Below are 27,763 nucleotides of genomic sequence, written 5' to 3'. Positions count from 1 at the left end.
ATTTCTCTGAAGTCGAACAAAAGTGGCTCATAGGTGATTTAATAAAGATGTGCTCCCACACCTTGCCCTTCCTATTTAAATGTTGCTCTGCTGAAACATGGAGGAGGAAGGGGAACTTGAGCTCTTTTCCTCTCCCTTCACTGTAGATGAAGTTTGTTTATCTGACAGCAGATGGCACAAAACCCTCTCTAGTCTTCTTTTCCTGCTGCACAGGGACTGGGTTTTCCCTCCGGGTAGGAGGCAGATGGTTCAGTGTCATCTCTACTGCTCCGTGGCTTTTCCCCTCAAAGTTTCTTCATTGTCATATTTGGATGCATAGCACTGGAAACACAACTTTTAAACAAAAGCAATGTCTACCTTTATAATATGCTTTTAGGACTTCTTAATCCAGTAGTGTTATCAGCCAGTCAGACTTCTCATTCGGATCAACTAATTGCATTGAGTTTTATGGCATACAGCTCTGTTTTCTCATGAAACTGATCATATCAAGGTTAAAGCCACAGCTTTTATCAAGCGTATGCCAACAGAGCAACACTTCCACACACCTGAAAATTTAATGGAAGTAGGTTCTAATAAATTAAAAATGAAATGCATAATGTATTTCTAATTAACCATTTTGTCCAGCTTGCTCAAAGCCGTGTCCTGCAACCACATAATGATTTTATAGCACGTTTCATATCTTATTAAAGCCAGCTCATTTTGACAGTATTCACCATTTGCAAAGGGTTGGGCAGCTGCAGAAAGGTGCCAAAGGAAGATGTGCTGAAACCTTGCTGGAAGGCAGCACAAGAGTGCTTCACAAAAAGAGGCTCTGCCTACAGCAGGCTTGGATGAGTCTCGTGCTCTTACTGCACATCACACACTTAGGAGACAAAGAGAGCTCTGCTATGCCCCAGCTTGCCCGAGAAGGAACAAGGGGACTTGGGAAACCCACTGCTCCTCTGGATGCCCCCACTGCATTCATCCCTGCCCCACACCTCTGCTCAGCAGCGATCCGTGTGTCCTGCTGGCACCTCACCGATGCTCTTTGCTCCCCATGGAGCCACAACCCACACAACAAATTACCTTGCTTGTTTGTCGGGATTCCTGCAAGCAGAGCAAGATTGTTTTTCCAGAGATTCAAACTGAGTTTTCAAGCAACCTTGTGATGGTTGCACTACAGCAGTACCCACCAAAGATGCTCTGCCTTGCTGGGGGCCTGCCCATCCACCGGAGTTAAACCCTGCACAGTGTCCCTACAGGATAGCTGCACAGCTTAACCCAGGCCAGTATTTCTTTCAATCTTCACCCTAAGCCACAGCTCCTCCCCTCTCCCCTGCATGGGTGCTGGTTGAGATGGAGCTGAATTGTGCAGGGTGAGGTGCCCCCAATCCTGTCACCCACCAGTTTCACTTAGGGACCCATGAGGTCACTGGTTTCTCAGCAGTCATCAGCACATAGGAAACATGAAAAAGGAACTGCAGAAAAAAAGGAGAGGAGGCAGAGATCCCGGCAGAGATGAAGTCATGGTAAATCTGCTCCCACTGTGCTGAAAAGGGACCCGACAGGGAGAGGAAGTCTGCAGATAGCCCACACCACCACCACAACATGACTTTCACCATGGTACTGCATGTCTCAGCTCTGCTCCTGCTGCAAGGTAAGCAACGCACTTTTACCTTTCTTTCTTTCTAAGGGACCCAGCCTGGAGAACTCCATCTACAGAGCCATACATAGAGCGTTACACACAACACAGTTTTGCTGCTGTTGTTTTCATACTGACAGCATTGTGTTGTCACCCAGCTTCCAAAGCTGTGGAGCAGACAGGGTGCTGAGTTCCAGTTGATTCCTAAACCCTGGGTCAGTGAGACCAACTCATCTCCCAGCAGCTGGTAGCATACTCGAAATGGGAAATTGAAGGAGTCTCCCTTAAACATGAGCAGCAGCTTATGGCTTACTTTCCATGGCTTGGATATTTGTATATGCACTTGATCACATATTTTTGTAAAAAGAGGCTAATATAATAAGTCAGAGTAATTTAGAAAGCACTCACAAAGTACTCTGAAAAGGAAAAGCACTTTAAAAGCTCAGCCTCTTCACTCTGACTAGAGGATGCATCCTATCCCTACCTTGCTCATCTCTTTCATACATGGGAGAGCGCGTGAGGTTCACATTTGACCATGTCAAATATGGAAAGATTTCAGTGAGGAAAGGGGCAAAACAGCTTTCTACAGCTCAGGATTCTCTGAATGACAATTCTGGTGCTGGCCTAATAGTCTCTCCCTTCTTAAACGCTAAAGCAGAAACTGTAGCAGTGCTATTGCTGATACTATAGTAATAATCTCACACACAAAGACATTATTACAGAGGCCATATCCAGTCTGTCTAAACAGCAACATAGCATTTTTTAAACACAGCACACTCGGGATATTTTATTACCATTGATTGTGTTTAACAGAACTTGGACCTTAAGAATCTGTCAGTCACACTCCAGCTGAAATAGTTCTTGTTGTGCCCTTTCAGCTTGCTGCAAACCAGCAGCACCCTCTTTCTGGGTGCACAGCCCCTCTTCCCCAGCACTGCCAGAGCCTGCTGTATGACAGGTTTGCAGCCGCTGAGCCCCGCTAGCTGCTCTCAGCTGTCTGTCACAGCACCTCAAGAAGCAGCTCAGACTCCCATCTACAGGTCAAAAATAACTGGTTGAACAGGATGTCTCTATAGGCAACAGTGTTAAAGATAACTCTGAAATGATTGAGTTAGTGTTCATCACTGCAGCAGTGTATGTATTTTCTGCTGGCTAAAATAACAGCAGAGGCACGTATCATTGCGCTCTGTGCAATTTCTAGCAAGAAACTGCTGGCCTGTCTTGCTAAGGTGGATGGATGTATTGCCACACTTGATGGCAGACATTTTTCCAGGTACTCAAGACACCTGGGATCCACATAGCATAAAAACCTGGCTTATGGATCTGGTACAGGAGCATCCTCTGCCCCGCAGTGATTGCACTGCAGAGAGCAGAGTGGCTTGAAGACCATAGCCGTGCAAGTCTGCTCCATAAGGGGAGAGAAATTTGATGTGTGAGCCATGGTCTGCATGAAGCCATAGTCTCAAATGGAAATTACATGCATGCTCCATTCTGGGGGTTGCTCATTTCTAAGAGCAAGCAACCTCCCCCATTTTTTCTCGTTCTCTAACCTCAAAAGGTGCAACTTGAAAGACCCCACACTGCTGCTAGCGACAGGAAAGAGCCACTACGCAGCCACTGTGCAAAATATAGAAAAGCACTGTGGAAAACCACACACGAGGCCCTCTGTGCTCCTTTAGCAGCACGCTGCTGGTGACACAGGCCTTCACAAATGGAACCCCTGCAAGGCCATCTCCCTTTTGCAAACTCTCACAGGTTGCACAAACCCTGTGAAACAACCTGAGAAACTGCTTTCAGCATCAAAGATCAGGTCCAATAGGAATGCCCTAAAATGGCTTTGTAGTTGTTACATTTTAAAATGTTTGTAAGAAAATGAAAAGCTTTTCTGAAGCCCAGGAGGATTCATTTCCCCAGACCACAGTGCTCATGTGTGCAGTAGGAACTCAGCAGACAGCTATCTGAAAAATAAGATTAAAACAGGAATGAAAAATAAAACCATCTTACTGCCTATTTTCTTAACTCTGACCAGGGCACCGATCTTAGCCATTTCTCCAGGGCATGCTATCTCTGGAGAAAGCAATTCATTCCGGGTCATCAAATATTTTTAAAGTGTACTATGCATCTGTGAATAAGCTGAGAAAAACACATTCCAGAGTTCGTCTCTAAAATGAACTTGGAGGAGTGAATGAAATTTCATTTCAGTAACCCATGCCAGACCAGTTTTGTGCATCCTGCCTTCAAAGCAGCTGCAGCATTACCTTTCCTGCAGAAAAAAAGCCTCACTCTCAGAGCTGTCAGTCATTCACAGCTCCCACTCAGTTGCACACACTTGCCGATTGGGTTCAGCAACTCCAGAAAAGAATACAAAAAAGAATACAAAAACTGATTCATATGGGGAGCACACATGCATTGAGGGGGGATGCTATCAATTCTTCATTGACTCATGTGGAATAGCATGTAGTGACTACATCTGGCTCTGCTGGCAGACAGAGGGAACAAATTGCTGGTACAGGTCCTACCTAGTGATTGTGGTGACCTATCTGATGACTGTGAATTAATTCTATTGGTACAATTGTACAGACATGTTTCCTCACCTTTACACTCTTGAGAAAAGGAAAGCTGACTTGTTGCTTCATGCTAAACATGGACACTTCACATCACATTGTAATGGGTCTTCTTTTCCCCCTCTCTGTGGCAGGGGATTTTCCGGGAGCTGGCAGTGAAACCATAACCCTACAGGAAGGAGAGGACCTGAACCTCCGTTGTACGCTCAGCGGTGATGGCAGAGCCACCAGGCAGTGGCTAAACCCCCGTGGGTTTACCATTTTCCTTGACAATCACTGGGGTAAGTGTGAAACCCCAGTGCAGAAGTTTCCATGCAGAGCAGAGGGGTCAGCCAGCAGTGGGCTTTCCAGCCCCGGCACAGAATCGCTGTGACTCACCCAGTCACTGCTGGGGGTGGTTTGACATCCAGCCCCTTTCTGGCAGAAGCCGATGAAATGGAAACCCCCACAAGAGTGGTCTGGCAGCAGAGCTTTTAGCGATGAACCGTGTTCACTACCAGCACCAACAGATTAGCACAAAACCCACTACTGCCTCAGACAGACAGGAGCAGACCTGCCTGAAAGCTCGGGGTGCTCTTCTTCTCATCAACAATGTTACATTTAGTGTATCAAGGGGGAATGTTTAGAAAATAAGCAATGGTTTCTAATACGTGTTGACAGAGCCAGAGATGCTATTACTGACTTCCCTTCCATTCCCTATCTCTCACCTTTCTCTGCTTGAAGTTTTGCTGAGCTGACACAGCAATTTAACAAGGTCAGGGAAGGAACAGATCCATGAGTATCTATAGCATTAGAGTGTAGCTCAAGCAGACAAAACAGTATCTGTCTTAAACCTGATGATTCAGCCCATAGCATCAATATCCTTGATCATCCCTCAGCAAGATGCATGATACGACATCCACAAAGATAGGAGTTTGCAAAGAATTTGCAAAGTCCTCTTACAATACCAAAGAAAATGGTCCTCATTTAGAGAGGAACCAAGTTAAGCATGGACATTTTCAGTTTTTATTCAGAATCACCACTGTGAACTTTTGTCCCACTGGTTCCCCAAAACCCACTTTGTGAAGCAGTTTCTTCTGCTCTCGTTGTCTACAATTCTTACATTTTATATTTCACCACTACCACGAATTACAGCACAGCTGTGATATTCTCCCAGCTCTATATTTTCAGAAGACCTCATCTAAAACATTAAACATAAAGATAGTTTTTGAGATCTTTTTATCTCTAATGACTGATTCCCATCCCCAGTTTCAGTACTCCACGTGACTTGCTGGCTTGTCCCCAAGACTCCCACAGGAGGAACAAAGCAAAGACTAGAAAACCTAGACAGAAAAATGGGACTGCACAGTAGAGCACAGTCATCTCATAGACAGTCTCATCTAGCTAATTAGGTAAGGATAGAACAAGAGAAACACCCAATTAATAAACCATTAATGAAGAAGTATAGGCTGACCGTGATGTTCATTTACACACCATAATAGAGACAAAAGAGAGGAAGTGATTTTTTCAAGACCAGAGTAAGTCTTGAGAAATAGGGAATGAGGAAGGGAAAGTTCATCACGCATCTTTGCTCTGTGTTCTTTATTCACGAGCCTTATCGCTGTTCTGACTAGATATTGTGTCCTCACACCCCAATGTTTGCTTGTATTTATCTGTCTAAAGATTTCAAGACCCCAATTACCGTAAGACTTGACAACACAGGACTAAGACTCCCTGGCTGTGCAATGGCTAGGAGGCAGCTCTAAAGGATGGAGAGCGGTTCACCTTTCACTTGACAAAATGAACATCACAATAGGTTTTAAAAGTGGAAAATATATATATATGCTGTTAGCCCTATTGGCAGGGCATGTACTCTTCACCTTCATCATTTAACTGCTGTCTCTGTGCTAGTGCAGCACCAGCTAGAAATGCTTCACGCTTGAACTGCTCAGTTATGTCAAATGCTGAGGAGCAAACAAACAAAAAAATGCAGTAGACAAATCCAATCTCACTCATCACTGCTTTGATTATCCTTGTACATGCCAACACGCATAACATGCTGAGTTTTATCTTCCTTACAGCCTTAAGAGATCCAAGGTACAAACTTACCCATTATTCAGAGGATGAACTGTCTATCAGACTCTCTAACGTAACAGTGCGTGATGAAGGCATATATAAATGCTTCTACTACAGCACACCGTTCAAAAGCAAGATGACAACTGTTGAGGTGTTAGGTGAGTTCTCTTCCTTCTCTATTCTACAGGAATGAAATAACAAAGCCAGCTCCTCGACTCCAGGATTGTCTTTTTGCATACAACTGTACAGTACTGAGCACAACACAGTCCCAGTCTCAGCTCAGCCCTCCCAAATAACACTACATATGCAGCTGCTCATAAAACCAAATAGAAGTACTTACTGCAACTGATTCTAAACATTCTTCCTGCAGCTGCTCCTTCTAAGCCTGTACTGCAAGTATCCCAAGACACAGAAGGAAGCATTACATTATCTTGCTATACCCAAGGATGTAAACCACAACCCCAGGTTACCTGGCTGTTGGATAATGGAATACAGCTTCCGGGTAAGTGCTAAAGGCAATATAACAATTTCTATTTATCAGCCTTATTTATTAGTCTTACTTATCCAAGTGTTCACATTTAAAAGTACTGAAGGGGGAAACACATCACTAGATGAGACTCCCACTCATCCTCTTCATTTTGTACAACTCAGGCCTTGGTGGTACAGGTTAGGAGGAAAGCGAGCACCAAATACTGTGCAGGGGAGAAGGCTCACCTGATGTGCTTGTATTCAGTGCAAGAATGACATAACTTGGCACCAAAATCCACTGAGAATCTAGAGTGAAATTCCACTGACATGAAATGAAACAAAAACTGAAGGCACAATTTGCAAAGCGCAAACACAAAGTCAGTTAATAAAACCATTATAACTGCTTCCATTTTGTGACTGGTACAGGCTTTCCTCAGCTGTGCTGAGCAGCTCACACTCACATCAGCTGCTCTTTTCTCATTAACCTGTTCAGAGGCAGGTAAGTCACTAGAAGAAGCAAAAACAGAGCTCAGAAAACACACAGCTCACAACCCTCTGCAACAGCTACAGACCTGCACACACCTAGGTGAACACAGATGAGACTAGTGGATGATAGGTAGCTCAATTTCACTTGTGTACAATAGAAACAGCTGCTTTGAAGGCCATGTTCCAATAGCTACTACCTTATTAGCTGTAACTGTTGCACACTGGAGAGGAAATGCACCTCACTACCAACCTGTGAGGAAAACACCCCTAGGTACAAATGTATTTTCTTTCACATGTTAACAAACTCATTTGTATTTTCTATCATTAAGCAATATTTTCATAGTTTAGCATAAAAGATTTTCCCCACAGAACAAAGTTTAAGATAGAAACAGAAAAGCCTGCTGGCCTGAATAAAGCTAGAAATCAAGACTAGAGAGAGGGAGAAAAAAAAAAAAGAAAAAGTAGTTGAAATCTACTACTTACAACAGCCCAACACACCACACAGACACCAGGTACCCTCCACAACATACATGGCCAACTAAGCATCTCTCCATTTAGTTCAATAAAAGCCTTACAGACACTTACCTTCATGTCCTACTTGCATCTTGAGACTTGTAACACAAACATCAGTAAGAAATTAGGACTATCAGACCAATGAGAACTACCTGGCCTTCAGACTCACGTCCTGCAAGCAGCAGGGAAATTAAACTTCAAAGATCTATACTGTGTTTGTTTGATTGGTTTAACTTAGAGGTGGTATCGGATGAAGGGATATTTGCATGAAGAAGTGCTGATTCACCATCCAGCTTGTTTGTGGCTGATGCAAATTCGTGTTTGAATGGAAAAATAACTCTTCTAATTTGGTGCCTCTCAAGCTTTCTGCATGTGCTTTTCCTTTCTTGCAGGTGACTATCTTTGAGCAAAAACTCTCTTCTCCACACACCCAACTCCACCCCATGCTCAGCTTGAATCACTCACTGCAAATATTTATACTAATCAGAAAATAGCTAATATATTTTAATTACTAGCAGTGCCTCCGTTCCATCAGGGCACAGCAGGGGCAAACCAGCTGTAATTACTGAGCTGTTGCTGACAATTAAAGATTATTTCCTTTCTAGCAAAAACACTCTGAAATCCTTCTGAATTCTCATGTGACCCCATGGGGGACAGAAAAGAGGGCTGAGAAATACCAGTCAATGTGATACAACAAATTATCCATAGAGGCTAATTTGGAAAGAAAGAATTTCTTTCGTTTAAGAAATAAAGAAGATATCACAGTACAGATAAAGAGAAAGCATTAGGCTTTTTTCCAGAGAACCTCTACCATAGAAGCAGACAGTCAACATTATTGTGCCACGGTAAACATCTGAAAAAAAAAGTCCACCAGAGCAATTCAAACTTGTCTCTTTGTGTCACATGAAATACATCTTTATCATGCCATACAATATAAATGAGTAGAAGTCAGTACATATGGAGGACTGAGGTCTATGTCAGACCTGTCACATAGCTCTCTTTAATTCATTATGCCATGGTGATTTATCTTTGTGAGGCCTTTTTTACACCTCAACCATGCTGCAAACCAGCAGGTCCTTATGCATCAGGGCCACAGCCACAAGTAGGTGATTTATTCTGCTGAGTAAGGACAAGAAATGCCGCTGGGTGTTGGGACATCCCATTGCAGTCCTACAGACTGTATGAGCCCTGCAGCAGGGGAATTTCCCCACATGAGTCACAGAATAAGCAGAGGCTTTGGGTTGGCTGCAGGAGGGGCAGCAAGGCCTGCACTTAGCTGCCAAAGAGGAAAATGTGACCTTGCTGTCTTTGGGATCCCATGCAATCCATTTACACAGTGAATCACTTGTGCATAGTAATCTATTGTAACGGAGTGAGGTAATGCAGATTGTGCCTGGAAGGTTTTTCATTAAATTGCTCTTGACTAGAAAGCATTTCAATGTTTTTTTTCCCCACGGCTGTGTAGGTGACACCAGGCACAAGTTAGAAGCCGACAGGAAGAAATGGACCACAACCAGCACCCTCACAGTCCTGGCATATGGGCCCAACTCAACAGCCAGCTGCCTCGTTCACCACAAAGCACTGGGAGGAGGGAAGCTGACAGCATCTTTCCAGTTCGAGGACGTTGCCAGGACAGGTGCTACAGCACTCTTTGAACAGTAGTTATTGCATTTGAGCACTCAGGTAGAGAAAGTCATGCAGATGCAGATGCAAAACTGAAACACGTGGTCTACCACCTCGTGTGTGGAATTTGTTTTTACAAGAGAGAGCCTACTGGGGCAAAAGAGGAACTCCAAACTAAGATTTTATGTGAGTTATTTTTCTTTTTCTACATACCTAAATACCCACTGTTGTTTTTCAGTGACAAACACAACTCCTGTGTCAACTACGCTAGAGGTGGATACGTATGTCTCTGAGTATGTGCAGCCTACAGGTAGGCACCAATTTCTTGGCCTTTTTGTAACTAATACGCAGATCAGATAACCATAACATCTATCACAAAAAAATACTGTGCAATGTCTCTATGTAGAGGTTTGACTGTAAAAGTTGCTGTTTGCACTGAGGAATATTTTGCACAGCGTTCAGAACTTTGGTTTTTTCCCCAGCGACCACAGCAGAGTCAGGTCTGAACAGCAATACAGACTTCTCGCCAAGCTACCCACAACATAATGGTATGAGTTATACTTTCATTTTTTACTCACTTTATGGTGTTAAATATAGTCAGAAGGCAGGGGAACCAAAGGTGGAAAGGAAGGACTATAAATCTAACCACAGCTCAAGTTAGGGGACTCAAGCAGCCCAGAACACAAAAAATACCACAGCAGGTTTCATTTCCATGGACTGGGTTCAGTGGCAAAGCGTGACTTCTGATTTTTATCATGTGTTTGAGGAGTTTTCCTCCAGGATCTGAAAAACCAACTACCCCTTCTGCAGTACCAGAGAATCCGTTTAGCATTATTTAGCGGCACAGCATTGATGACAGCCCAGTAAAACCTCCAACCAGCTGTCACATCTACTTGTAAGTTTAGACTTAGTTGCACTCATTTATCAAACCAAGGCAGAAACACTACAGAGAACAGCACTATAAGCCATCTTACACACAAATATATGACTCAGAAAAGCAGCATTTCTTGTTTGTGAGGGAAGCCCTCCATTTCACAGCCATAAAAGCAGGCAAGCTCTCTCCCATCAGATGCAGCACAATTACATTCCCGTTGGCAGTAGCCAGATTGCCTCTCCTGGAGTGTCAGAAAGGCACGGTGTGAGCTGAGATTTCTCTGCACGGTTGCACTAGGTGGCACTGTGCAACAAAGATTATCAGGGCATATAGGCGGCTGAAAATTGAACCTATTCCACAGGATAACTGTTTCCAAGAGGAGGATGAAAAGCTGCACTGCACAAATTGCTTGACTCAAACCCACCAAAGCAGCACCCACATCTGCTTAGTGTTACAGAGCAAGCAGTGAAAAGTCAACTGTTTTAGAAAGAACTCTTTGTGTTTGTTTAAAAGTGCTATATCATTGGTTACAAACTTCACAGTATGGCTACATCCTGTTGATAAACAATTCTATGAGTAGTAAGAGGGAGCATGAATCTTACAGCACAGTGTGCTTATGTACCTGGTAAGGAAGGAAATTAATGTAAAGTTTTGGCAGACACAGCATGTGTTACCATTTCAGTTCTACAAATCAAAGTTAATTATACCAAAAGATATTGCCTACATGTGTAAGGAAGTCAGAACCCACCTCTCTTGTTTCTGCAGGGCCCGGAGCAACAACATCAGCTGCAGGGCCCGGAGCAACAACATCAGCTGCAGCAGGAGAGCTGTCTGGTACCTCTGCTCACCACATCCCTAATGGTACGTTACATCATCAGACATGCTGTGGTGATGTCCTCAGGGCAGCCATTCTCTCACGCTGGGTGACTACACTTCTGAAAGCTATAAAGACAGCAAAGGTTAATCTTAGATGGGAATACAAGAAAATACCTGCTTTAAGGAAAAAAATAGCTGCCTATTCTTGTATCTGCAAGCAGGTAAAGCAAAGTAAGGGAGAGGAAAAATTAAAAAAAATAATGAAATCAAAGCTCACCCTCCTTTTGTCTGTAAATGAGAATTATTGAGTAAGATACTCTGAGGATTTTCTGTTCATAAAGCTTATGCAGTATCTATATTAAAAAGAAATACCGTGTTAAGGAAGTGAACATGGAGTTTTTGATTTAAGAGCTCCAGAAGTCTTTTCTGCTACATTATCAAGTGTTCTGGACTTCAAACTTGTTGGAAAAATACAGAATTTTCAAGCATCCCTTAGCCCTACTTAGAAATACCATTCTCCTTTTCATCTGTCCAGGCACTGAAACAGCACTCAATGGCACAGTCACAGAGCAACTTTTCAGGACAGAAGCCTCCTTTCCAAGTGAAAACATAACTCTGATTTCCACCGTCACCGCTGGTAAGAACTCCTAAATACTCTTCAGAGACAGTTTCCAAACATGCAGCAAGCTTCCTAACACCCAGCTGATTCTTCCTGACCAGACATACACCTCCAAAGCTAGTATCAGTACACTAACGTAATACTGACTTGCAGTCTTGGGGAGAGACCACAGTAATGCAACCATTTTTACCATCTGGAAAAAAGCTGAATGTTACCATTTGTTGCTAGGGCTAAGTCTGCCGACTTCACTTAGTTTTTCATACAAGTAGAAAAACAACTGAGCTTGTGTCTTAAAACTGAGCCCAACAGGGTGTATTCTGCTCTCCCACTATGCTGATCCAGCCTGGTCCAGGATACATCATTCTTGTTTTAATAACTAGAAACTCTCAGGAAGCTCTTTAACAACCCAAGCATACATCTGCCGCTTTTACAGAGAAAGGTGTGAAATCTGAAGGCATGAGTAAGAAGAAGAAGGATTTCCTGCTGCCACTCTTGGTGGCAGTTCTCATTGTCGTGCTGCTCATCATCGTAGTGCTTTTTGCATGGAAGCTGAAAAAAGCTCATGGAGTTTGGAAGAGAGGTGAGTGATGGACTGTTTGAGTAACTGCTTTATTTCAGAGGGGCTGAATAGCTGAGATAAGACACAGCTCCCCCAGCCCTCTGCTTAAACATCTGTCTACAAACAGTAGCTGTGACTTGTTGCAAACAGCTGCTGAAGATTCCCCCGTAAGCAATGGCCTCAGATCAAGCTTCACCCTACGTGACTCAACTATATTTTCTTTTCTTAAGCATATCCCTCGTGAATGACCAGAATTACTGCATCCTCATTCTGTGCCCCCAAAAGACTAGGATTTTTATATTCAAGGAAGAGAGTGAGGAAGAGTCATGGGAAAATCTTAATTATATTTGATTTTTGCACAGAAAATGATACTTCAGACCAGACTTTGGAGAGTTATAAATCCAGATCTAACGAAGAAAGCCCAGGCCATGAGAAGAAGAGACAAGGTAAAAAGTTTCAACCAACATAAGTTGATCTTTACCAGACAAAGTGTTGCTACTGACCACTGCAGAAGCACATTGCTGCCCACCTTACTGCACAGAGACACTTCCAAATTGCACACTGTAAACTGGAATATTGCAAAATTAAGCCTTTCCTATCCTGAGGCCTACTACAGAGATTGCAGCTTCAGCAAGGGTGACACAGAGCTGTACAAAATTAAAATTATTGCCTTTTTATTGAATAGTTTTGACTAGATAATCCCAGTGGTTTTATCTAAATTTAATTTGATGGGATGCTGTTCAAAACATCATCAGTTGTACTTAATTTAACTATTGTTAAACAGTCCTGAATATCCTGGGTGTTTCATCATTCTATAACACTATCATTAATATATATTTCACGCAGGTGCTTCCCCCTTTATAAAATCAGTAATAAATACGTATTTGTCTTTCAGCTGTCAATCAGAAATCCAATGTGCAGTATGTAACAGAAGGATATGTGGAAGCAACACAGAAGAATCCAAGTGAGAAAAACACTACAATACCCGAGGAACAGTTTGCATGTGGAAAAGAAACAGATGTATAGCAAAGGAATCCTCCTAGCAAGCCTATAAAATGTACAGAAACACCACTGTTTTCTGGTATTTATGTTTCAGCATTCACAAATCAGTATGATTTCAGGAAGCAGACATACAAACAGTTGAAATCCCAAAGACAATTCGGATTGTTTTCCTCTGAAGATTGGTAGATAGGGACAGTGCTCCTACATATCTATTCATACATATGAAAACCGGCTTAGCTGCAGTCCTCAAAGGATTTAATTCACAGTTGGACTACGTGATTTTAATGATCTTTTCCAACCTTTATGATTCCATGAGAATCAATCACTGCCAGAAATACAGGTCCTCAATCCACCCTAATTGCTATTAAGGTCCTGGCAAGGAAATTTGCAATTAGTCCCAAGGAACACAGGATATGCAGATAGTCAGCACCACTTCTGCCACTTCCCCTGCAAGCACAGGACTGACCAGGAAACTTTAGGTGATGGAAACCAATCGGGACTTCTAACATCACATTCTGACAACCAAACCTGGGCACCCAGCTGTATTTAGCCAAACATCCAGATGTCAGAGGCATCTAAAAACAACATGGCTGTCCTCTATGGAAATCTCAAGTTGACAAAGGAGAAGAGGAACCACATGGTGGGACTCTGCAACCCAGGGGTGAATGCACTTGCCTGTGGTGGGCAAGCTGTGAGAAGCAGCAGGACATTCCTTTCGCACAGCAACTCAGTGATGTTAGCAGGGAGCTCTTCTGCAGGAACCTTGTGCTGTGGTTCTGTAAGGCACAACCAGGCCCCTGAAATAAAGGGAATGCTCTACACGAGAAAGCTGTATTTATTCTTCTCATAAGGGATGATTATTCCTCACCAGACTTTATTCTGCAAACTGGTCTTGGATATCAAATTAAGTAAATGCCTTTGAAGTGACTGCTAGAAATATTTCGTTTTTATGTGGAAAAATGAAAACATTACTTCATTTCAGGAGGTTGTGGATGCCCCATCCCTGGAGGCATTCAAGGCCAAGCTGGACATGGTTCTGGGCAGCCTGGTCTGGTGGTTGGCGACCCTGCACCTAGCAGGGGGTTGGAACTAAAGTATCATTGTGGTCCTTTTCAACCCAGGCAATTCTATGATTCTGTAATTTTTGATCTGGGGAGAGTAAGCATTTTGTATACAAACATAGATCTACCTGGCAGCTCACAGTGCAGAGCCCGGGCCAGGAACAAGAGGAACAAACACCAACATCAAGTGTTTGCTTTGCACGTATGAAACGTACAGAAAAAAACTGCCTTTGCAGATGCAATCTGTGCACAGGGAGGAAGCACAGCCCTCCCTTCGGCAGCGCCCCTCAGCGCCCCTCAGCGCCCCTCAGCGCCCCTCAGCGCCCCTCAGCGCCCCGCGTTCCCGCGCGCGCGGCACGCCCGAGTGCTGCGATCGAATCCCGCGCTGCCACATCGCATAACGCCCACGGTACAGTTTCACCTCAACAGGCGGCAACCATCGTTCTAATAAACCAACCTGATTTTACCACAGCCTACCTGTCGGCTTTTCAAGTGTTTTTATTTCACCGCAGGGAACGATCTGACTTCTCGCTCCCCAGCCTGGGGTCCGCACCCCGGGCACGCTCATTTCATCCCCCCCCCCAAAGCCCAGCACTTGGTAGGTGCCGCGCCGCGTCCTCCGCCGTAACCATGGCGACGGCGCGGCCCAGCCCACTGCGACCGGGGGGTGCTGGGGGAGGGCAGCGTAGAGGCGGGCTGCTCCCAGCCCACCCTTAACTCCGGTATCCGATCCAGGGTTGCAGATGATTTAGGAAGGCTTTAATGGAAGGAAATTAACCAGAAGCGTTCGTGTGCTTTTCACTGCGTTGCGCCAGCCTAAGGAGTTGGGTAAAGGGAGCACACACTGCTTCTTGTACCTCTCTGCAGCTGTCAGATGGCTCTTTGCCTTTGTTTTGCTTTGTTTTTAGCTCTGCTTTCTTTTCCACGATCTGTTTTGTGCATGATTAGCTTTGTTACCAATAATACATCACTCTAAGGAAAATTTCATTAAAAAGTCATGCATTCCTTGGTATTAACCCGTGCCATGGGTGAGGATAAACTTTTTAACTGTAGATCACTGCCACAACTCCTAACTAACACAAACATCTTCACCGACTGTATGGCCTGCTTCGTTCACTTTCCTGTTTTCCAAACACAGGGTTGGTGTAAACCATCAGTGTCCAGCACAGCATGAACGCCTCCGATACGGAATACGTTACGGTTTCTTCTCCATACACTTTCCACGTGAGTAAGGAATGCTTTCCTCAGAGTGAGCTCACGCAACCAAGCTTTCATCCTGCAAGTTGGAAAAGGCCACCTGCAAGTGAAGGGAGCATTGACTCAGAGCTGCATGACTGTCAGGACTCCGACTGTGAAAGCCTTGTTCTGGAAAGGCAGTATCAGTTAGAGCTCCAGCAACGGATTCGTGCTAATGACGAGCTGGTAGGACTGAGTGCTGGGCAGCTGGAGAATGACAGCTTAGAGGAAGAAGATAGCTTGGAGAAGACAAGTTCAGAGGAGCAAGAAGGAGCTAGGTATGTCACAGTGCAGTATACACACTGAGTACGAAAGAAAGAGAATGATGGAAGGTAAGGCATAGGTTTTCAGTAGATGAGTGTGGTTGTTCTAACCCTTGAAAGCCTCAGGATACACGTTACCTCTTCAAAACCAACTTAGATCACTGAAGTGCTATTAAGGACACCCAAGGACCAAGTAATATGCACAACTACTGTTGTGTCTTATCCACATTCGTAATCATTATACCCATTTCTCCTGCTGTTGATCACATTGGCTACAACACCAGTGAGGTTAAGATGGAGAGAAAACATCCCTCACAGATTTTATAGGCTCTAGGCTCTGCATACAGATGTTCATACTACAAGCCCTTTCATTTCTGTCTAAAACAGGCAAGCAGGAAGGTACGAAGTGGCAAATGGTTTGTGTGGCGTTTTTGAGAACATGGGGGAGAGGAGTTCAGGAGCTGGAATTGGGGAGAAAGAAAAGAAAACACAGAGAAAACACATCCTCCTTTTATTTCCTGCAAAAAGATCCATGCTGAGCAAACTAGGTCACTGTGTAAGAAAACATAAAGGCAAAAGCTGATAGGTTGAAAAAACACAGTTTTGTTCTTAAAGCTGCATAAATCTAAAATTGAGTGTTACCATCATTAAACATTCTTTAGGAAAGCATTAACTTGCTACATAAATAAAATCAAATTTGCTGTCTTATGCATGAAAGGTTTAACACTATAAATTGGGAATAATTCTCAAGTTTATAGGGATTAAATTAAACCTGAAGTAATAATAATGTGCAGTTTCAATTTAATTGTCTACTTAAAATAAAGTGGCAAACAAATGAAGACTAAATGATTAATAGCATGCTTTTATTCACGTCCTCAACAGGCAAAATGGCCAGTTACTGAACATTTTATTGTGAGTGCAAATGATGTTAATTGTACTAGAAACATGCTCTAATTTTTAGTAATTTTTTTGACTGAATACTATGCTGAATGTGGGGCTCTTCATTAAATGGAAATTTGATTTTATTTTGTTTGAACTTAGCCTAGCAAGTACTCAAATACAGTCCATTAACCAGAGCAAATATCACAGCATATGCATATGAACCCCCCTCTCTACATCCATTACTAACCTCGGAATTTGAAGAGGAAATGCTGCAGCTGTTGTCTACGTACCACACTTTTGTTGTTGAGTACAGAGTCCATCTAACCTTTATATCAAGTTGGGGGGAGGAATAAAAGGTGCACTTCTTGTCTGCAGATGATTAGAGATGAAGGAGCTCTTCACACTCATTTTGTTCCCGTGTGCTGACCTGGCCTGCATAATCTTGTTGAGCTGCTGTGCACACATTTCAGCACAATAGAACTCTCTACCATTATACTCTGCTATTTGAATCATTACAATTATATCAAATATTTCTATATTCATTTCAAAATATAGCCACATATTTTTGTTTACCTGCAGTGTATGACAACTACAAATAATAATATTTTCACTGGTGTAAATCATCTCCAGTATACAGGATACCATCATGCTTATCTGAAATGAAAAGCACTGCTAGAGAAACAGACTTTTTTATTACTTAGAAGCCTCTTGAAATACTGATATATACTTAACCAGTTGAGAAAGAAGGAATAAATGATTTGTGGAAGTGTTAATATGATGGCTATGCTGCAGTTTAGAGAATTCAGCTTAGGCAGTTATTATTGGTTCTACTGAGATTTGAGAGTAGAATCTTAGCAGGTACATCACTTTTGTTTTACAAAGCAGTCTGTGTTTTGTATGTGGCATCATCAGAATGGAAACAATAAGATGCAGCTGTTTTATCTTTTAGCTGATTCTGCTAGTGCTTATAATATCCATGCCAAATTTAGGATCAAGGTTGTATACCACTGTGATCTGAATGTTAGGCCAATTAATACTGATAATGGAAATTAAAGATGAAAAGGAGGTCCTGCCTAAATTTTATACTCAAACGTGTTTTATAAAACTGTTCTGGTCTTGGTCCCACAATTGGCCCCACTGTGCGCACTGAACTGGTGTGGTTGGTTGTGTTTGCAGAACACTGGCAGGCTCAAATTGTACACTGAGAAACGTAGAATGTATGCAATTTATACATGAATAACTTTATATTTCTGTTTTAAATAGGGAGCAGCAGCCTGTAGACAAATATTTCAGCCTAAAGTACAATCCTAACTGGAAGAACACAAAAGAAGCAGTGGAATTTTCTGAAGTAGAAAAAACACACCACGTTGCTGAAGGAGGCAGTGTGGACCTTTCCCAAGATTCATTTTACCTCCATTCCAGTGTCTCCTCAGGAGAAAAGAATCAACAGGAGGCAAAGTTTCAGGAGTCATTCTCTGAGTTTGGTACAGAATTACTGAGCTTTCATGAGCCAAATGCCTTCATCTGCAGTGAACCTTTTAGGTTACATACCAGAGGGAATGAATCTTCAGATGGCTATTATTTCAAAGATAGTCTTAGTACATACAGCAGTGCTTTTTCTCTTCGGATTCCAGAAGATCGACCTCAAAGAGCAAAAAAAGATTTTGTGGAAAAAAACAAGCGGACTTTAGGATTGCGTACAGACAAGAACAAATCCTATCTTCAGTTGCATGGCAAAAAGCAGGAAGTTATTCAAGAGCAGGTAGGTAACTTTGGCAAGTTCTAACTGCTATAAACCAAAGCCTGCTGTTGAAATATCTATATGGTCTTACAGGTTTGCACGAGGCTATCATGCAACTTAGAACTTAACAATTTCCTATGAGAATCTGATTCACCTATCGGTGCTACGTATATTCCTGGCCATGAAGCATCTGCATCATCATGGAGGCAACCTCTCAGTATTCCTGAAAGAAATGCTGTCTTCTTTCCCATAGATTCTACATCATACCTTATTTTTAGGAGCATCAGATTTTCCTCAGCTTGGCTGACATGAATTTGGTAATACCCTGCTTTCATGGGCTCATCACTGTCGTTTAGTGTCACACATTTAGGAGAATCCAGAAAAGATGTGAATTTGAGTGGTCAGGCAACCCATTACCCTACTTGCTTTCTCACCCAGACCAAACCTGGTATTTGGAATCAATCAGTAAGTACTTGTAATATGTTGTAATTGGGTTACAAGGGTTTGGCCTTCTTATGATTGACTGTGAAATGTCAAACACTGCATTAAGGATTAAGTGGAAATGTAATAACAGTTCCTAATGAGCAATTATACAAGAGTCTGTTGCTTTTACTTGCTGCACATCATGCATAATGACAATATGGAAGTCACTGAATCACTCTATGAGTTACAGGGCAGAAAATCATTCACTTGCAAAACTAGAAACTTGTGACACGTTTTTTTTTTTTGTGGCTAATGAGTGGTTGACACAACACTAGAGGGCATCTGCCGACTGTATTACAATGAAAGCAACAGTGGACATGCTCTTTTCTCTCAGAGCTGTTAAAAGCACTTGTTTTTTTCAGTTATAATTTACTAGATGGTAAAAATAATTAGCATAGATGGCTGCTAATTAAAGTTGTGTTGATATGATTATGTTTACTATATGGGGAATTCTTAAAATGATTCATATGTAAGCATTGGAGCCAGGGATCAGGACTTTGTAGCACAGATGCTTTCTGTAGTAGGAAAAAACAACAGCAACAAACCCAACACTGCTAAAATCAGGACTGTATGCCAAAATTACCTGGCTGAGGTAGCCATCAGCCTACAACATCGGTAAGCATTTTCCATTTATTATCTTCCTGTTGCAATAATCTCACTTAGCCTAACTTCCCTGTATATTTTTTAATTATAACATCTGTATATTCACTGATTATACACACAGGAAGGAATACTTACCTTTCTTGTTCTTAATCAAGACACCCATTCCTTCATCTTGTTGGAGAAGTGCATGAAGGCCTGGTAGGAGCATCTTGTTGACCAGAGCTGGCCCTTTGTCTCAAGGCTCGTGATTCTCAACTCAGCAATTAAATCTTCTCAATTAGGCCAACCACCTTACCTGGAAAACTATTAGAAATGCAAAACCAGCATTTTTATTCTCTGCAAAGAGAAGCCAACAAACCATGTGCAGCCTTCTGGAAACGTGGAACACATTCTGAATGCAGTTTTATCCTATACTGGATTATTTTTGAGCTTTTAAGGACTTTGAAGCTTTTTTACTGGTGTAACTGCTGTTAGGTGTTGGGCACTGTGGAAATGATAGTTGTGGACACTTGAAATAAGTACACTGCATACAAGTTTATTCAATTGATGTAGTATCATGTAAAATATTTGCAGCCTTATTCTTGCAGAATTTACTGGTGTTACCTCTGCATACGGACAGCAGGCTGTATGTACCAAAACATACTATAAATGTCTGTTGATCCGTATATTTCCTAATTTATTCAGTATTTTATAAAGCATCAAGTTCTTTGCATTGTTGCCTGATGACAAATTTCAGGGAGGGAGAGAAAGAGAGGCAGACAGAGAGAAGTAGCAGCCAAATCTAGCTCAGCTGTACTCAATATGAGTTGCTTTCCTACCTACAAGCCCCTTACTTCAAAGCAAGGAACATAATGTACAATTTTTTAATGGCTCTAGACCAAGGCACTCAGACTCTCTGTGCACTGTGCCTTACCTCAGTGTAAACACCTAATCAAGATTGCCTGCGCTACAACAATAGCAGCCAAATGCAATTCGAGAACCACAAGCCTTTGAAGTCCTCGCTGCAAAGGCCGGTTTTCTAGTCTGGGATAATGACATGCCATGATTGCTGTCTTTGTTGTATCTTTTCAGTAGAGAAGCAATTATGGGCCTCAATTTAACAGAATAGGCATTACACAGCTTATGATGCTCAAAATGCAATTTCATTTGATCATTTTCTCAATTTGATTGGTATTAATAGAATAGTTCACAAAAAAATGCTGGCAGAGGTTGTGTCCTGTTCCTCTTTCAAAGAGATAATGTAGAAGTATGCTTTACCTGCCCAGTAAACCATCAATACAGTGAGGCAGTCGGTTCCACCAAAAACATCTTGCTGACTGCCAAGCTGCATCTATCCCTGGTTCAGGAAACCTATGTGGTAACTTTCAATTTGTTAACTTATCTAGTGACAGCTAAAAGAATCTGCATAGACACTTGGGGCAGCAAGTTCACCTGAAAGCTCAGCAATAGACCCTGCCTGCCTTTTTCTAGTTCTCCCAATCTCTCAACTCCTAAAATGCAATTTTCTTTTCCTCCCTTCTGTCCAAAAGTAAAGGAATACTCCCTGCTATCCTATAACTGTTAATGGTGTTTGTTTGTTTGTTTTCCTTGCTTTTCATTTATTTTTTTCAGCTTTTCATTTTCTTGTTATCTATTTATATAATACCTCACTTTACTATTTGAGCTTTACTACGAGTCAAATTGTTTCTCATCCACCTCCAAAACTTTTAGACCCTTTATTCTGACTAGGCTATATTAGCATGTGGTCATAAACATTCTATTTTTTTTAGGTTGCAGATACTAAAACTGTTGATGAGGAACCAGCTCAGAGTGCCTTGCCATACCCAAACATGAAAATGCACCCCGAAGACAAATGGTACCTGAATTCACAGCAGCTCAAGGTTCCTTTTTGATAGAACACAGTAATTGAAATGTATTTGTCAAAACATGCAAGTTTGACTGTTTCAAGCTGTAAGCTCATTACTTTGAGAGTACAAATTAATTACATTAAATTCTTAGGTGTAAATCTGCACATCGTGACAAGGATGTAGCTTATTCTGCACATTGTTGTATTTCCTCGGTTGTGAGGATTCTGAGCTAGAACTCAACTGCTGTTGCGTTATTTGTCCCATAAACGCCCAGCAAACATTAAGGGGTGGCCATAAAGAGTGTTACAAGTAGAAGCTGCAGTAACCTACTGCATACACATAAGCATATAGATCTATTTCACGCTGGGCTTTCAAACCAATACGACAGGATAGCCTTTGGAGCAGTGAAGAGACCAGGTTGTCATCACTGGTGGGAAAAAAAACAAGGATTTCAGAACCAGAAATTCAAACTAACTGGAATTATTGTTAACAAACCTAGTAAATGTCCTTGCATTAAATTTGAAGTAGTTCAGCAGACTGTTCAAATTCCTCACTGTTCGCTTAAGAGTTGAAGCTGAATTTTTATAAAGAGCAAACAAGATTTTATGCTGCTGTTTGTATTAAGAGACATGCTTTAAATTTGAAGTTTCAGAATGAGAGGTATTTCGCAGGGCTCCTCATTCCATTTAAATGGGAAAACATTGGCCTGGTCTCATTTTGGCAGTAGCTCATGCTTTCCACCATTGGCACAGTAAGGCAGAGCACTAATCATTGCAGCAGAGGTCGAGTTAACAAATCATCATCTTGGCACCAGGAGTCAGGATTCCCCAGCGCTAAAGCTTTCACCAAAACATGCTTCTCTGTATGTGGATTTAATACCTACCATTAAGTAGTTATTCTGAGTGCATATGTTATGCAGTAGTTGCAAGTGTTGCTAACAAAAGAACCCTAGAGAGACAGGAGGATGAAATGGAGGATTGTAGTGCTGACGAAGATTAAATGGACTGAGAATGGATTTGTGTATTACCTAGAAGGAAAGCCATGCCTTTCCTCAAAATGGGCAACACAGGATGCTGTAATTGGAAAGCAGTGAATAAACCCCAGTTTTAGAGAGTGTTGGTTTAGCTGAATACAGTAGTCCTGGTGTGCTTAAATTCTTGATTTTTTTCTTATCATCTAGATAATGTTTTTCAAGACACAGGATAGGGAGGAGTGCTTGGTTTAGAAGTGAAATCATTTAAATCATTGACATAAGTTTGTTTCTGTTGTGGACCAATCTAACAGGGTAGATATATATATACATATAGCCATCTTTTTATGAAATTTGGTACAATTTACTTTAAAAGACAAGAACTGATTTGATTTCTGAAACGTTTTCCCTGGGTGGCTGACAGTGAGCTACCTCTTGTCTACAGGGTTCAAAATAGTCGTCTGTCTAATTAAGGGCACCTGGTTTTGCACCTCCTTCAGATAAAGCTCCCTCACTCAGTATTTACCAGAGCATCATTTCTCAGATATGTTCTGTAAGGACCCATTTTTTTTTTAGTGCTCTGCTTCAGAACTTGTCTCAGACCACTAAGCAGTGCTTTAAAGTTGCATTATGCATTGTCCCTCAGCACCTGAATGACATTTATAGTGCTGTTCACAAATAGAGGTGCATACTTCTTTTAAATTTTGGATTAAGTCTAGCCAGGCCATCAGCTGTTATAGCCACAAGTATAATGACTGACTCAGGGTTACATCATTATACCTCGGTCTCTTTAAGGGTCCTTCCATCAGGATGTGTTTCCTTAAGCCAAAACCTTACAAATACCACAAAGTGAAACTGTTGTCCTACCATTCCGGACCTTAGGAAACAGATGTTTTCCCTTTAACATGTCACCCTATGCTAAAAGTTCACTTTTAACATTAATTTTCACCCAGGTATTCATTCAGCCCTACACAACATTGCTGTAACTCCTTTCAGGTTGAGACTGTGGGCATTGTAACAGGCAAATTATCTATACACTTGCATATTGTTGATCATAATAAACATATAAAAGAGCAACCACTGAAATCAACTCCACTTTTGATAACTTGTTTTAGGATCACCAGAACAAGTGGTCCCAAAGAAACAAAGTAAAGTCCAACCAGAATCTCGAAGGAAGGGCTTGTTCAAAGAGTGATAACCATCAGCAGGCAGGAAGACCAGCAAAACCAAAGTCTTGGCACTACAGGCAATACCAGATGTCAGAATTTCAGACTGCTCCCCTGCAGGCAGTGGAACAAGTCAACAGCAATGCACTGCAGAAGTGCCCAAATCCTTCTGTTGGCCCTGACACCAATACAGCAGCAAATTCAGATACTTGCTTAAATAATTTCCCAGCATGTACTAGCAAGAACAACAAGAATTACCAGCATGATCGTCCAAAAGGACTTCCACGTGGCCAGCAACATTTATACAACCATGCCACTGTGCCATTTTTCCCGAGAGATGGCAGTACCAGTGCTCAGGCACATCCAAATCTAAAGAAGAGTTCATCTACTTTTAATGCTAACTATCAAGAAATGGCAAAGGATCAAGTATTGCTTCAGGATTGCAAAAGACAAATTTATGCTACCAGTAGTTTATGGTAAGTATGTGTGCTGAAACTATGTCCTGATAACACTTGGATAAAGAAAATTGGGTTTTTTTACGGTTCAAAAGACAAAATGATTTGGTTCAAACCTACCTCTATAGATTACTACTAACTTAAAATTCATTCTAACTATTGATTTTCTATGGGTTACTGGAAAGGGACAGTTCTAGACTTCATGCTCTCTTGCATACAGAATTTTCCACAGTTGAAAGTTTTCCCCTAAAGGCTAGAGGGGGAAGTTTGAAAAGCAGATGGTGAAGAGTACTGTGCATAAACTTAAGTCTAGGGCTATCTGCATAGAGTTATATCAAAACTTGCCCTGTAGAGTCATTCTAGCACCAATTCTGGCCTGTCACACAAGTTTTGAAAGTTGTCCCTATTTGCCATCATGAATAGACAGACACATTTTGGCTGATTTTGTGAGAGTTTGCTGATTGCTGTAGGAGGTAATCATTTTTGTGCACAAGTTCTGGAAACAAAGACTGGACAGTGTTGACATGGTAAAGGGCATGAAAGTCTAAAATCAGCTATGTAGAATTTCAGGTAGACAAATCATTAATTATTTCAATACTCAGCAGGCATGATCCAAAGCCCTTTAAAGGCAGTTTTTGTTGACTTAAGCTAGCTTTACATAAGGCTGAACATTTCCCCATCTAATTTTTTTCCGTTCACATGACTCAATTTCTATGAACTTGGATGCAAGCAAAGTCAGTCACTGTGAGATTCCCACATGTCCATTTTCTTGTTCCCCTTAGCTTCTGTGAGTCAAGATCATTCTTTGTACAGATGATTTATTATACTATTTGCTGTATACAAATAACAATTTTTTTTCTTTTTTTTGAGGCCTTCCCAAGCTTCTGTTCACAGTTCACCAGCAGCCTTTTGTACAGCCTTCCAGCAACAAACCATGGAGCAACAGTACCAAGAAATGTCTTGTTTGAGAGAAGCTGATGACTTGCACTTGTTCAGCCCACTTCCACCTCTAATACCCCACAGAGAAAGTGATTCAGAGGTAGATTCAGAGAGAGGTGAAGGAAATCAAGTGAAAATAAGTCGAAGCAACTCTGAAGGTTATCTCATGCAAATGGAAAAGCAAAAACAGCGTAAAGTCTGCAAGAAGGTAAGCAAATAGATGTAGATTAGAGAACTGTACATTTCTACTTTCTCCACTGATTAATATTTTCTTTTTCTTGATAACCCAGAGATCTTCTCTAAAAATAAGAAAGGGAAGGAGAAATGAGAACTTTTTCATTCTTACAGAGAGAAAGCACATGAACGTACGATGACTTGCCTAGAGCATTAAAAATGAAGGAATAAAGGTAGAAACAGACACTGAAGATGAAGACATTTACTGGTGTTTTTTCTGACCAAATCATTTTAATCTAGAGAGCGAGGTAGTTCACCACCTCTCCCTCCATTACTTTGAGACTTGATTATCTCTAAGAACACACAGAACAGTGTTTGTCCTTTTGGGTAACCAGTGATAAAATGATTTAGAATAAAGCTGTTTGTATAAAGCAGCAGGTAGCCAGGCTTCAGATCTGAACAAACCATTATCCTGGTCATGCTCATTTGCTATCCGACACAAATCTCTTGGTTTCCAAGGGAATCAAACTGAACAAGACCAAACTTAGAGGATTTGTAAGGCTAACAGCATAAACATTATTACAGGTCTGCTGACAATCCCACTGTGGTCCTTATTAAAACCTGCTTCCTTTTGTTTTTCCTGTGTGTTCAGATTTCATACTGTAACCAGTTACGCAGATGCAGTGGAGCAGCATAGGGGTATCCCTGTGCATCCATGACAAATTAAATGTTTAAGAAGTTAGCTCCACATTTCAGGGCAGACAAACTAAGCTGGAGTAATTACTCATGTGCTTCATCTAGGAGGCAATTTGTGTATTGCTGCTTGAATGCCTCTAAGAAGAATTAGTTGGACTACAATCAGAACTGAAGAGCAGATTTCCTTCCCTTTCTGATCCCCTGAGTTCAAAACATCATTTTTGTCCTGTATTTTCAGTAGCTTTCTCACACTTTGTGTGTGAGGAATGCCACAAGAATACAACTCTCTAGGTCTCACAGACCTTTTTGTAATAAACAAATGCAGTCCTACTCATTGCATGCACATTTTGGATTTGAAAATACAGAGTGCTCACTCACTTCTGGCATATCACAGAAGAGAAGCAATAGCTGATACGAACATCACATCAAATAGAAGTTTAAATGCTTGGGTTTAGTTTCTTTGCAGTTGAATTTAACTTGAAAATGTGCACATTTCTTTTACATACTGAAATTTCTTACTCTTTCTGCATTACTTTGTGGCTGACCATCTTGAGTTCTCCCTGACAATTTCTTAACATACATTCAATCTTAAAAAATTAACCAAGTCTTCTCAAAAGAGAGCTTGAAAAATTCTCCATAGTAAAGTCTCAAAGAGTTCAAATGGCATCACTTGTCTTCCCTGTGCATTTGTAGAACTTCCTGTGCTGCAAGGCACATATGTTTCAACAGCCAGGCAACAATTTTTACATTGCAGTTTGAGAACAAAGAAAGGTTACTATAACAAATAATAGATGCCTAATTTTTTTTGCCACTAAAGTCAGGCATTTTTGTCTGCTTCTCTTATAAAAGTTTCTTTGCAATTTCATTCTGATAACTGCCAGATGGGTCACTTTCACCCATTTAAAGCTCACATAATGTCATTTTTGACTGAGAAAGCATGGCTTTGTAATTTGGATGATTGGTAATTACCCATCTAGATTCAAAGGAAATGCAGAATAATTTGATTTCCACAATTACCTCAATCTTTCTTTTTGGTCACTTAGAATTCTTGAAATGAGACATGGCAGAGGTAACACTCAGACTGCAAGTTGAATCCTGCTCTTGAGTTTGGTGTCCACTACAAGACTGATTTAATTATGCTTTATATCAATGGAATAGTGTGTATATATATATTATATAAAGGAAAATCTGTCACTGAGGTGTGTTTTGCAGCCATATAGCTCAAAAGCCTGTATCAATCTGGATGTAAAGCTTGGAGGCCTTGGACCTGACTATGAAGCAATCAAGGAAAAAGTAAGTGGTCCCCATCTTAACACTCTGCTTTTCAGTTGAGCAAAGTGAACTTTGGCAGGGGAGAATGACAGAGAAGTTATCACTGAGAAACAGTTTGTGTTTGCCTTTGTGTGCTTGACTCTAGGTCTAGCTTAAGATCATAAGGAGAGATTTCAAATAGAAGGGAAGATAACTGTAATGTGGGTCATTTCAGCCCTCTGAACAGACATTAGCTCAACAGGAGTAGCTGGAGATCGTATACTCACATGGCTGAGTTGCGCTGACATTCCCAGTGTAAAAGATGTTATTTCCTAACCTTGAAAGTGGAAGTCAAAGAAGATATAAGTGGTATAAACATGAGAAGAAAACAGCTGGGTGAACTTGACTTGCTATTAAGCTAGTGCCAGGTATCATTCCCCCGTTGAAATGAAAACAGGGTTTGAGGCAAGTGTCAGTTGGTATCATTTGACCTGTTTTCCTCTGGTAGCACTGTGTATCTAAAGTGCTGCAAGCTCTATACTCCATGCTTTGAGACTATTAATCTGATAACATTTTGACATTCTCTAGAGAAAGCTTGTAGGACAGCAGGAAGCAAGTATGATAAAATGATCATCCTTTTGGGGTCATTTCCTCTGATTTCCTCAGCCTTCCCATATATGAGAGAGATTAGAGATCTCAGATTGGAATGGACTGAGCCTGGGACACAGTGTGTCTTTAACAGCTCCATAACACTTGTGGAGCCTGGCGTGCTGATGTGGTATTATTGCAATGAAAG

The 27,763-nt window shown here is 41.5% G+C and overlaps 3 protein-coding genes across 6 annotated transcripts in view; 2 read left to right on the top strand and 1 right to left on the bottom strand.

The window, feature by feature from the left end:
- Window positions 1-14,874, bottom strand: part of LOC109371009 (uncharacterized) — a 214,789-nt gene extending 199,915 nt beyond the window's left edge. Inside the window, exons 1-2 of the transcript XR_014879734.1 lie at window positions 14,739-14,874; window positions 10,953-11,146 (exon numbers count right to left, since the gene is read on the bottom strand). The gene's annotated coding sequence lies outside the window, so the exon portion shown is untranslated. The remainder of the gene's footprint in view (window positions 1-10,952; window positions 11,147-14,738) is intronic.
- Window positions 1,301-14,730, top strand: CRTAM (cytotoxic and regulatory T cell molecule). 2 transcript variants are annotated; one of them, XM_010723652.4, is made up of 12 exons: window positions 1,301-1,636; window positions 4,320-4,466; window positions 6,246-6,398; window positions 6,611-6,742; window positions 9,173-9,343; window positions 9,569-9,640; window positions 9,813-9,878; window positions 10,997-11,065; window positions 11,556-11,657; window positions 12,073-12,219; window positions 12,561-12,644; window positions 13,094-14,730. In XM_010723652.4, exons 1-12 carry the CDS (start codon window positions 1,588-1,590, stop codon window positions 13,222-13,224), a joined length of 1,323 nt encoding a protein of 440 aa, XP_010721954.2. In that variant the 5' UTR covers window positions 1,301-1,587; the 3' UTR covers window positions 13,225-14,730. The 2 variants fall into 2 exon arrangements, with proteins under 2 accessions (XP_010721954.2, XP_010721953.2); XM_010723651.4 differs by having other exon boundaries at window positions 10,970-11,065.
- Window positions 14,875-14,878: 4 nt separating the features above from the next.
- JHY (junctional cadherin complex regulator) overlaps window positions 14,879-27,763 on the top strand; it is a 16,043-nt gene continuing 3,158 nt past the window's right edge. Inside the window, exons 1-7 of one of the 3 annotated variants that reach the window (XM_019623019.2) lie at window positions 14,879-14,983; window positions 15,400-15,775; window positions 17,906-18,404; window positions 21,239-21,349; window positions 23,402-23,928; window positions 24,778-25,054; window positions 26,929-27,009. In XM_019623019.2, the coding sequence (XP_019478564.2) occupies window positions 15,432-15,775; window positions 17,906-18,404; window positions 21,239-21,349; window positions 23,402-23,928; window positions 24,778-25,054; window positions 26,929-27,009 (1,839 nt within the window). In that variant the 5' untranslated portion in view covers window positions 14,879-14,983; window positions 15,400-15,431. Of the gene's footprint in view, window positions 15,090-15,399; window positions 15,776-17,905; window positions 18,405-21,238; window positions 21,350-23,401; window positions 23,929-24,777; window positions 25,055-26,928; window positions 27,010-27,763 lie in introns of all 3 variants that reach the window. The other 2 variants (XM_019623018.2, XM_010723650.3) reach the window with 2 other exon arrangements.

The sequence above is a fragment of the Meleagris gallopavo genome, chromosome 26 (genome assembly GCF_905368555.1).
Source record: "Meleagris gallopavo chromosome 26, MGAL_WU_HG_1.1, whole genome shotgun sequence".
In the NCBI taxonomy this organism is placed as follows: Eukaryota; Metazoa; Chordata; class Aves; order Galliformes; family Phasianidae; genus Meleagris; species Meleagris gallopavo.
The sequence above is the reverse complement of the archived record's forward strand: the minus strand, read 5'-3'. Positions and strand labels throughout refer to the sequence as shown.